This window comes from Zeus faber, assembly GCF_960531495.2.
Source record: "Zeus faber genome assembly, chromosome: 22".
NCBI classification, from domain to species: domain Eukaryota; kingdom Metazoa; phylum Chordata; class Actinopteri; order Zeiformes; family Zeidae; genus Zeus; species Zeus faber.
In genome coordinates, this window is record NC_137209.1 from 23,330,676 (window position 1) to 23,343,002 (window position 12,327).

At 41.5% G+C, this 12,327-nt stretch overlaps 1 protein-coding gene across 1 annotated transcript in view; it reads left to right on the plus strand.

Annotated features, from left to right (window-relative positions):
- arhgap36 (Rho GTPase activating protein 36) overlaps window positions 1-12,327 on the plus strand; it is a 43,826-nt gene that overhangs the window by 3,797 nt on the left and 27,702 nt on the right. Inside the window, exon 2 of the mRNA XM_080023611.1 lies at window positions 9,988-10,144. Coding sequence (XP_079879737.1) covers window positions 10,009-10,144 — 136 coding nt within the window. The 5' untranslated portion in view covers window positions 9,988-10,008. The remainder of the gene's footprint in view (window positions 1-9,987; window positions 10,145-12,327) is intronic.

The window sequence follows — 12,327 nt, forward strand, 5'->3', positions numbered from 1 at the left end:
TGTTGACTGTATGTTGACTGTATGTTGACTGTATGTTTGCTGTATGTTGACTGTATGTTGACTGTATGTTGACTGTATGTTTGCTGTATGTTGACTGTATGTTGACTGTATGTTTGCTGTATGTTTGCTGTATGTTGACTGTACGTTGACTGTATGTTGACTGTTGACTGTATGTTTGCTGTATGTTGACTGTATGTTGACTGTATGTTGACTGTATGTTTGCTGTATGTTGACTGTATGTTGACTGTATGTTTGCTGTATGTTGACTGTATGTTGACTGTATGTTGACTGTATGTTTGCTGTATGTTGACTGTATGTTGACTGTTGACTGTACGTTGACTGTATGTTGACTGTTGACTGTATGTTTGCTGTATGTTGACTGTATGTTGACTGTATGTTGACTGTATGTTTGCTGTATGTTGACTGTATGTTTGCTGTATGTTGACTGTATGTTGACTGTATGTTGACTGTATGTTTGCTGTATGTTGACTGTATGTTGACTGTATGTTTGCTGTATGTTGACTGTATGTTGACTGTATGTTGACTGTATGTTTGCTGTATGTTGACTGTATGTTGACTGTTGACTGTACGTTGACTGTATGTTGACTGTTGACTGTATGTTTGCTGTATGTTGACTGTATGTTGACTGTATGTTGACTGTATGTTTGCTGTATGTTGACTGTATGTTTGCTGTATGTTGACTGCATGTTTACTATATGTTGACTGTATGTTTGCTGTATGTTGACTGTATGTTGACTGTATGTTTACTGTATAATGACTGTATGTTGACTGCATGTTTACTATATGTTGACTGTATGTTTGCTGTATGTTTGCTGTATGTTGACTGTATGTTGACTGTATGTTTACTGTATGCTGACTGTATGTTTGCTGTATGTTGACTGTATGTTGATATTATGTTTGCTGTATGTTGACTGTATGTTGACTGCATGTTTGCTGTATGTCGACTGTTTACTGTATGTTGACTGCATGTTTGCTGTATGTTGACTGTATGTTTGCTGTATGTTGACTGTATGTTGACTGTATGTTGACTGTATGTTTGCTGTATGTTGACTGTATGTTGACTGTATGTTTGCTGTATGTTGACTGTATGTTGACTGTATGTTGACTGTATGTTTGCTGTATGTTGACTGTATGTTGACTGTTGACTGTACGTTGACTGTATGTTGACTGTTGACTGTATGTTTGCTGTATGTTGACTGTATGTTGACTGTATGTTGACTGTATGTTTGCTGTATGTTGACTGTATGTTTGCTGTATGTTGACTGCATGTTTACTATATGTTGACTGTATGTTTGCTGTATGTTGACTGTATGTTGACTGTATGTTTACTGTATAATGACTGTATGTTGACTGCATGTTTACTATATGTTGACTGTATGTTTGCTGTATGTTTGCTGTATGTTGACTGTATGTTGACTGTATGTTTACTGTATGCTGACTGTATGTTTGCTGTATGTTGACTGTATGTTGATATTATGTTTGCTGTATGTTTACTGTATGTTGACTGCATGTTTGCTGTATGTCGACTGTTTACTGTATGTTGACTGCATGTTTGCTGTATGTTGACTGTATGTTTGCTGTATGTTGACTGTATGTTGACTGTATGTTTGCTGTATGTTGACTGTATGCTGACTGTATGTTTGCTGTATGTTGACTGTTTACTGTATGTTGACTGCATGTTTACTATATGTTGACTGTATGTTTGCTGTATGTTGACTGTATGTTGACTGCATGTTTACTATATGTTGACTGTATGTTTGCTGTATGTTGACTGTATGTTGACTGTATGTTTACTGTATAATGACTGTATGTTGACTGCATGTTTACTATATGTTGACTGTATGTTTGCTGTATGTTTGCTGTATGTTGACTGTATGTTGACTGTATGTTTACTGTATGCTGACTGTATGTTTGCTGTATGTTGACTGTATGTTGATATTATGTTTGCTGTATGTTTACTGTATGTTGACTGCATGTTTGCTGTATGTCGACTGTTTACTGTATGTTGACTGCATGTTTGCTGTATGTTGACTGTATGTTTGCTGTATGTTGACTGTATGTTTGCTGTATGTTGACTGTATGCTGACTGTATGTTTGCTGTATGTTGACTGTTTACTGTATGTTGACTGCATGTTTACTATATGTTGACTGTATGTTTGCTGTATGTTGACTGTATGTTGACTGTATGTTTACTGTATGCTGACTGTATGTTTGCTGTATGTTGACTGTATGTTGATATTATGTTTGCTGTATGTTTACTGTATGTTGACTGCATGTTTGCTGTATGTCGACTGTTTACTGTATGTTGACTGCATGTTTGCTGTATGTTGACTGTATGTTTGCTGTATGTTGACTGTATGTTGACTTTATGTTTGCTGTATGTTGACTGTATGTTTACTGTATGTTGACTGTTTACTGTATGTTGACTGTTGACTGTATGTTTGCAGTATGTTGACTGTATGTTTACTGTATGCTGACTGTATGTTTGCCGTATGTTGACTGTATGTTGACTGCATGTTTGCTGTATGTTGACTGTATGTTGACTGTATGTTTCCTGTATGTTGACTGTATGTTTGCTGTATTTTGACTGTTGACTGTATATTGACTGTATGTTTGCTGTATGCTGACTGTATGTTGACTGTTTACTGTATGTTTACTGTATGCTGACTGTATGTTTGCCGTATGTTGACTGTATGTTGATATTATGTTTGCTGTATGTTGACTGTATGTTGACTGCATGTTTGCTGTATGTTGACTGTTTACTGTACATTGACTGTATGTTTGCTGTATGTTGACTGTATGTTTGCTGTATGTTGACTGTATGTTTACTGTATGCTGACTGTATGTTTGCTGTATGTTGACTGTATGTTTGCTGTATGTTGACTGTTTACTGTATGTTGACTGCATGTTTACTATATGTTGACTGTATGTTTGCTGTATGTTGACTGTATGTTGACTGTATGTTTACTGTATGCTGACTGTATGTTTGCTGTATGTTGACTGTATGTTTACTGTATGCTGACTGTATGTTTGCTGTATGTTGACTGGATGTTGACTGGATGTTGATATTATGTTTGCTGTATGTTTACTGTATGTTGACTGCATGTTTGCTGTATGTTGACTGTTTACTGTATGTTGACTGCATGTTTGCTGTATGTTGACTGTATGTTGACTTGATGTTTGCTGTATGTTTACTGTATGCTGACTGTATGTTTGCCGTATGTTGACTTTATGTTTGCTGTATGTTTGCTGTATGTTGACTGTATGTTTACTGTATGTTGACTGTATGTTTCCTGTATGTTGACTGTATGTTTGCTGTATTTTGACTGTTGACTGTATATTGACTGTATGTTTGCTGTATGTTGACTGTATGTTGACTGTTTACTGTATGTTTTCTGTATGCTGACTGTATGTTTGCCGTATGTTGACTGTATGTTGATATTATGTTTGCTGTATGTTTACTGTATGTTGACTGCATGTTTGCTGTATGTTGACTGTTTACTGTACGTTGACTGTATGTTTGCTGTATGTTGACTGTATGTTTGCTGTATGTTGACTGTATGTTTACTGTATGCTGACTGTATGTTTGCTGTATGTTGACTGTATGTTTGCTGTATGTTGACTGTTTACTGTATGTTGACTGCATGTTTACTATATGTTGACTGTATGTTTGCTGTATGTTGACTGTATGTTGACTGTATGTTTACTGTATGCTGACTGTATGTTTGCTGTATGTTGACTGTATGTTGATATTATGTTTGCTGTATGTTTACTGTATGTTGACTGCATGTTTGCTGTATGTCGACTGTTTACTGTATGTTGACTGTATGTTTGCTGTATGTTGACTGTTTACTGTATGTTGACTGCATGTTTACTATATGTTGACTGTATGTTTGCTGTATGTTGACTGTATGTTGACTGTATGTTTACTGTATGCTGACTGTATGTTTGCTGTATGTTGACTGTATGTTGATATTATGTTTGCTGTATGTTTACTGTATGTTGACTGCATGTTTGCTGTATGTCGACTGTTTACTGTATGTTGACTGCATGTTTGCTGTATGTTGCCTTTATGTTTGCTGTATGTTGACTGTATGTTGACTTTATGTTTGCTGTATGTTGACTGTATGTTTACTGTATGTTGACTGTTTACTGTATGTTGACTGTTGACTGTATGTTTGCAGTATGTTGACTGTATGTTTACTGTATGCTGACTGTATGTTTGCCGTATGTTGACTGTATGTTGACTGCATGTTTGCTGTATGTTGACTGTATGTTGACTGTATGTTTGCTGTATGTTGACTGTATGTTTACTGTATGTTGACTGTATGTTGACTGCATGTTTGCTGTATGTTGACTGTATGTTGACTGTATGTTTGCTGTATGTTGACTGTATGTTTACTGTATGTTGACTGTATGTTTGCTGTATGTTGACTGTATGTTTGCTGTATTTTGACTGTTGACTGTATATTGACTGTATGTTTGCTGTATGTTGACTGTATGTTTGCTGTATTTTGACTGTTGACTGTATATTGACTGTATGTTTGCTGTATGTTGACTGTATGTTGACTGTTTACTGTATGTTGACTGTTGACTGTATGTACAGTAATAAGCAGAGCAGTTATGAATTAGATAAATATTTACAATGGTGCAAGAAGTGACTGGACACTGAAGTGACCGTTCATGTTTGAGCTGCAATTTGCAAATTAGATCCTAGTTTTGGATCTTGGTTTTGGATCTTGGTTTTGGATCTTGGTTTTGGATCTTGGTTTTGGATCTTGGTTTTGAATCCTGGTTTTTTGATACTGGTTTTGGATCTTGAGCCAGGTCCCCAAGCTCGTGGACAGGACGTCCAGACATTGTCTCCACAGTGGACAGAATGATATGAATATTATCCAGAGATAATAAGACAATGTCTGTGTGTGTGTGTGTGTGTGTGTGTGTGTGTGTGTGTGTGTGTGTGTGTGTGTGTGTGTGTGTGTGTGTGTTGTGTATTTACCTGTCTCACTGTGTATGTAGCAGGTGGTGTTGATTCCCAACCCAGCGTTTCCCTAGAAATGTGATTACTTGTCATTGTCCTCGTGACTTGACCTCGTCGTGGTGACAGACATTGTATGGAACCTATTTTAGGAACAAAGACCGGAATGAGCATGGCCCTGGAGGCCCCCAGGGGCCCGAGGGCCTCGTTCATTCACCCATTAGTTTGTGCGTGGCTACATTGAGCACTTAGCGTAAAAGGCCAAAGCAATTTTCTGCAATAAGGCTGTGGAGGAACCTCCACCAAGCAACCACACACACACACACACACACACACACACACACACACACACACACACACACACACACACTCCTCCATTCCTCTGGATCGTTTTCTGATCACTTTGATTGATTCATGTGAAATTCTCTCTCTCCTGTTATCTCTCTCTCTCTCTGTCTCTCTCTCTCTGCTGTTATTTGAATGAGTCACTCTGTGTTTACAGCTTCATGTTCTGTGTTCCTGGAGGCCTCCAACCCCCATACCATTTAAGGACCTTGTAGGACCTGCTTAGGACCTCCTTAGGACCTTGTGCAGACCTTGTGAGGAATTGTATTGATCTCGTGAAGGCCTTGTAATGACCTTGTGAGGACCTTGTAATCACCGTATGAAGAGTTATATAGACCTTATGAGGACTTTTATGGACCTTTTGAGGACCTTGTGCAGACCATGACTTGACCTTGTGAGGACATTCATGATCTTGTGATGACCCTGTAATAACCTTGTGAGGATCTTGTAATGACCTTGTGCAGACCATGAAATGATCTTTTTAGGACCCTTTAATGACCTTGAGGGCCTTGTAATGACGTTGTGAGTACCTTTTAATGACCTTGTGAAGCCCTTTTAATGACCTTGTGAAGCCCTTGTAATCACCTTGAGGGCCTTGTAATGACCTTTTACAGACAAAATTTGACCTTGTGAGGACATTCATTACCTTGTGAGGACCTTGTAATGCATGGTGGTGACCTTGGAATGACCTTGTTGAGGACCTTGTATTGCCTTTGTGACGACTTTGGAATGACCTTGTGCCTAACAAACTTATAAGGACGTTGTAAAGACCTGGTATGGACCTTGAGACAACTTTGTAATGACCTTGTGCAGACCATGTAATGACCTTGTGGAGACCTTGTAATCACCTTGAGGGCCTTGACTTGACCTTGTGAGGACATTCATGGCCTTGTGAGGACCTTGTGAAGACTTGTAGGAACCTTGTAAGGACATTGAGAAGAATCTAAATAAGCTGCAAAATACTCATTTAAATGAAGAGTTTGAACAAAATAATGTTGAAAGTTTATATATATATATAACTAAATACATGTTTTTTGGCATTGTGTCCAAAGGAACCCCTGTTTGAACCTTACACTTGTTTACTTGTATCTTTGAAAGAGGTTTTCTGGTAAATTCAGGTTTTTAATCCAAAAGGTCCAGTGTGCATTCCAGTCCAGTGTATTGTTTGCGAGCTCTGAGTGGACTGAGCAGGATACAACACTCAGTGTGAGGCAAGAACAGGAGGCATTTGGCTTTACTTAAGCACACATGGGAACTTGGTTATTTTCCATCACACTTTCAACAGTCATTCTACTCTGCTTGTTGTCTGTGCGCAGCGTAGCAGCATTTTGAGCAGCAATAAACAGCTTTTACAAGCCCCCACCAACCGCATTTATGGACTCGCTTGTATGCACGTGTGCACGTCTTGTGCAGGTGTATTGGTGTTGACGTTTAAAGGCTTGGAGTGCACCTCTTCTCGGTGGAGGGGTTTTTGCACTGATTCACCGTCTGTGCATAACTGGTGGCACACTGAGGGATGAGAAGCAGCTGAATCACTTCAGTGCCAGGAAAGACTGTTGCCTCCTGGTTTCCTGGTTTACTTGACAAAGAAGGAAACATTTACATTTAGTCATTTATCAGACGCTTTTATCCAAAGCCACTTACAATTGTTCAAACAGCGACGGACGCAGCCATCAGGAGCAATTAGGGGTTAAGTGTCTTGCTCAAGGACACTACAGCATGCTAGCAGGAGGAGCCTGGGATCCAACCAGCAACCTTTAGATCACTAGACCACCAGCTCTACCTCCTGAGCTACCATCCCCCAGGAAAGAAAGATATGTATCGGAAAAAAGGAAAAATGGAATCATGTGAAATGATCTGCAGATGGGCTGAGGACATTTTACTGATTGTTTTATTTTTAAAACAAGGAGAAAAAAACTTGTGATATTTATTGTCTTGTATTATTAATATGGAAAAATCTTAGTGGCAAACATTACAGTTGAGTAGAAAAGTGCTTTCAAACGGCAGTTCATCTAACGGCCACTAGATGCTGCTTGAGAAAACCTCTGAATCCACCGAATTGGAAGTCAATGGAAAAAGAAGAAACTACTCACTAGAAATAAAAAGATTGTAGGGTCTCGGTATCTTCATCCACTTCTTCTTAATGGGTGTCTGAATCGTGATTTAGAAAATGATTGTTCCATGATGACGACGTCGGGGCTCAAACACGGGTCAATTCGGAGGCGTGGCTGCCTTGATTGACAGGCCTCTCGTTTCGGAGGAACAAGAGAAACCGGCGCCGACCAGAACACCGAAGGCTCTGATTTAACCTTGTTCCGCTGAATACTTCTGTCTCCTGTTCCCACACTCACATCAAAACACAATAAAACAAATAGCAAAGCCCTTCACGACAGAATACGTCCAAACAAGGTGTCTTTTAAGGGGCTTTCCTGCCAAGAGCTTATAAACAACAATGTGGACTCTGTATGAATCATTCCATCATCCATTATTGTTTGTTTAATTTACCTCGGTAACTGAAACGTTACACTAAAAATAAAAAAGGGGGCGGACAAAATGGAAACATAAACACCATCGAAGCACTTCAGGAATATGAAGAAGCTGATAAGGAGCAGGTCCACCCTTTGCCCTCAGAGCAGCTGCGATCCATCTTTGGAATGCGGTCGTCCAGTCCTGGGATGTGTTCACTGGGACATGACTCCCTTCTCCCGGAAGAGAAGCCTCCGTTGGGCTGAGGGATGGAGGAGGTGGAGATCCACTCCGCAGCCTCCCGCGAAGGCTCGGCGATGTTCGAACCGGTGGATCGGGGGGGGCCGGATCACGGCAGAAGGTCGACTACACCCCAGCGTTCAAGAAACCATTCCGGATTTAGTCGAGCCTTCTTTATGGGGACATTTTCACCCTGGATGATGGGATGCAGCGTTGGCACCTGATCTTGTAAAATGACCTCATAGTCCTTGGCCGCCGTTCGACGACTGTGCAGAGCAATTATTGATCCCAATTGCTCCCATAAGACCCCCCGCTGTGTCAGCAGGGGTCAACAGACATTGTTGGTTGAAGGCACCCTTCGGCTTTCTCCGGGTGCTGTATAACTTGTCCAGATGTGGAGAAAAAGACTGAACTATGATTCATCTGACACTGTTATTTTAATTCCAGAAGGTTTCTCACGCTCGGGGAGCAGGGTTCTCAGCTCCTGACAGAAGCTCATGTGTCTCTGCCGATAGTCTTGGATACAAGCGGTTGGAGAATCACCATGAATTTCAGCTTTTGAAGCTCACAGCGTGTAATTGTTGTTCAGACCGGGTGGCTGTGTTTCATGCAGCAGATATAGTCATTTTGTTTGTAATTGTTTTGTTTGTCCACCTCTGTATCTGTGGTTCAGCGTATACCATCAGCCTCCACAACATAAAATAATCAACAAAGGTATTTGATCAAGCAGAGTATCGGCTCCCAAGCTCGACTTGAAACTCACCCTGAAGTACTGACTGAAGCGATACAGATGATTGTTCTACCCAAATAATCGACGGTGATATAACTCTGAACCAGATAAGAATGCCAGAGGTATTATGAGGCCAATCAGGAGATGGAAATCAGTACTGAAACTGGATGTCTCAACAAAAGCGTCAAACCAGTATCTTTGCGTTTTATCTACTCTCACGTTCACCCAAAACACCCAAAACTTTGAGGATGGGTTGAGGGGGAGGGGCTGATCTGAGCTTTCCTTTTCCTTAAAATTTAGCATGAGGGTGGGAACACAGTCCGCCTACAAAGAGGCTGAGACACCGTCAAATGGGGCAGAGTGAGGCTGTCAGAAGGCCTCTCCAAGTCTTTATTATTGTTCTTTAGGAGCCATGTTGTAGCCGGCTGACCATCAAGGTAGTTTCAAAGCCCTGACCGGAGACTGTTTGTACATCTCGCTGTCATTCTGTGTGACATGTTTGACTTTTGACTCCCCGTTGGAGAGAACATAGGGCTTCCAGGTCCATCGACAGTCTTCTATGATGGGGTGTCTTGGGGTTGATAACAGCCGTCGCACTGTATTGTGGGAACCGTGCGTCCATGTTAAATTCTCCGGTGTTGAGAAGGAGCCACAGATCCTTTCAGTACAATGCGTTGGTTGTACTTTCGCGGTGGTGGGAAGAGACGGTGATTAGGCACAGTGAAAAGTCGATTATGGAATTCTCAAGATCAGAGATCTAGAACTCCAAGGAAGCTTTCTGTGATGACTGTACCCTGTTTGTGATCATCCTCGGCCTCGTTAGGCAGGTCATTGATGAATCACAGCTCAACAAATAACGACAAAATTCGACATGAGATTAACGGGGATATTTACAATGACGTTTCCAACGGCGCAGGGATCTTCTCTGTGTTGAAATGTTAAATCTAAATTTTGCGCCAGGAGGATGTTCTGTCATTTCGTGAAGGATTTAAACCTTGGAGAATGTCAGGGCACCAGACCACCAACGCACTGCATAAGAGTACAGCTCTTCCAGTTCTTTATATAGAAATCAGGGTTATCTTCATTTCCATAACGGGCTGATTGATCCAGCTACAGTTCTAGTGGAATAAAAAAAACTTGCAGTCTATTTAATCCCACCCCCCCAGACCCCTGACATGTTTTCCTAAACACGTCCTTTCTTCTACAGGGGGACCACAGGTGGGCGACCATGTTGGGTCAGAGCGTGCGGCTGGAGCCGGTTCTCATCCAGAGCCTGTCGGAGCTGGAGCGAGCCCGGCTGCAGGAGGTGGCCTACTACCACCTGGAGGAGCGAGACCTGGACTTCAAGATCAGCATCCCCAAAGGTGAGGCTTGACCTGGACATCAGGGCCACAACCTGCACATGAACCTTGGTTATTTAGGTTCTTCTCACATATAACTAAAAAATAAATAAATAAAATAAAAGAAAATGTTCAAAATCTTCTTTTAAATTAGTTATTTTGCCGTTTATTTAGGTTCTTCTCAATGTCCTTACAAGGTTCATGTGTAGGTTGCCATACATTATATCTCTTGAGGAAGCACAAATAGAGGGAAAAGTTTCGCGAGGGTTATCCATCAAGATCTTCCCCCAGAACAAGAACATGATCTCTGTTGTTAAAGGAATAGTCCAGATTCAGTGGGAACTTGGGAAGCCTGGCTCCTGGGAAATTAGGGAATGCACCGCTTCAAGTCAAGTCAAGTCAAAGTTTACCATTAAAACAACAGCGGTTGACCAAAGTGCTGAACAGGCTTAAAATACCAAGTACACAAATAATGTAAAAGAAAATAATGTAGAAACAAATAAAATACAAATAAAAGACAAAAGGAAAGAAAACCAAAAAATTAGATAAAATAGTCAAAGAACTGCAGCACACCAAGTGATGAAGTCAGGGTGTAAGGTTCAACTGGAATTAAAAGCCGGCGAGAAGAGACAGGTTTTCAGTATTTATTTAAAAGCATCTGGGGTCTGTGCAGATCTTATGCTCATTGGAAGGCAGCTCCGCCGTTTAGGGGCAGCCACCGCCAAGGCTCGGTCGCCGCCGTTCATTTTCATAGAACTTGGAATATCCAACGGCATCTGGTTTGTCGACCTCAGTGATCTAAGTGGAGTATGACCATGCGGGAGTTCTGCTAGATCACGTGGCGCCAGCTCATTAACCCCCTCAAAAACAAGCAGTAAGATGGTGTGATATCATCACATTTTCTTCTTCCTGTCAGAAGACGAGCAGCTGCCTTTTCTACTGATTGCAGAAGTGAAGAGACGACCGCTCTACACCCACATTCAGAGAACCAAGATTTAATCTCATCATGAAGAACTCTCAAAAGTCTTTGAGTGGGAGGTAGGATTTAACCTTGGCGAGCAGTCTGAACCAAAAAAAGCTAGATGTGACAGCTGAACTAATCTGTTCATGAAGTTTGAAGGAGCTGTCTCATGTCACACCAAGATTGTTGAAAGAGAGAGACGTAAGAGGCTAAAGGGCCAAGAATACGATTGGAGTCATTCAGTGGGTCGGGTCGTCAAAAACACAAGTATCTCAGACTTACTTGTTGAGATTAAGCACGTGGAAGCCCATCCAAGTTCTTATATCCTCTCAGCAGTTCGGTAGAGGCTGCTTTTTGTTTTCTTTTTGCCGGCAGATAGATTTTTATATCATTAGCAAAGCAATGAAAAGGGATATAGTGTTTCTTAAAAATGGACCCCAAGGGCAGCATATACATGAAAAGAGGACGGGGCCACAAACAAGGCCTTGCGGGACCCCACAGGTAAGTGGGGCCGCGGTGGAATAGTATTGGCCGAGGTGAACCGAGGTGAACTCCTATCCGTCAGGTACGACTGGAACCATTTGAGGGCGTGCTGAAAATTGTGCTGAAGCGAAGTGCTGAAGATATGATAAAAGTATCGTATGATCCACAGCGTCAGCGGAAGCTGACAGGTCTACAAGCAGCAAAGTAGCAGATAGGTAGCAGTTAGGGTTAGTTCATTAAAAACCCTTGAAAGAGCTGTTTGAGTGCTATGGCAGGGTTTAAAACCAGGCTGAAACATGAATGCCACAGTTGTCAAAAAATGTTTCTAACTGAATATAAACGACTTTCTCCAGAGCTTTGGACAGAAAAAGAAATGGCCTGAAGTGAGAGAGAACGGTAGTGAGAGAGGTATTTACCAAAACAAGAACGCTTGACCCAACAGTGTTTTAAACTTCTTTCAGTAGACAAGAGGGAATATTATCTAGGGGACAGTTTGGAGGCCGCCGACGATGAATTACCTCTGATAACAAGGAGAACGGGGCACAACGGAGAAAATGAAGTGGTGTCAGGGGCAGCGGAGGGGAGTGAAGGCCACAGTCGTGTCGGCGCTGGCACAACATGAGCGGTGTCACACCGTGTTTATAAGTGTTGAACACGTTGAAAAGGACCAAATGAGTCGGTGGTCGCCAGGTACGAGCTACGATGCCGCCTGCCAGAAGTTACCGACAATGAAACAAAGCTGACTGAACTGGCAACCCTACAG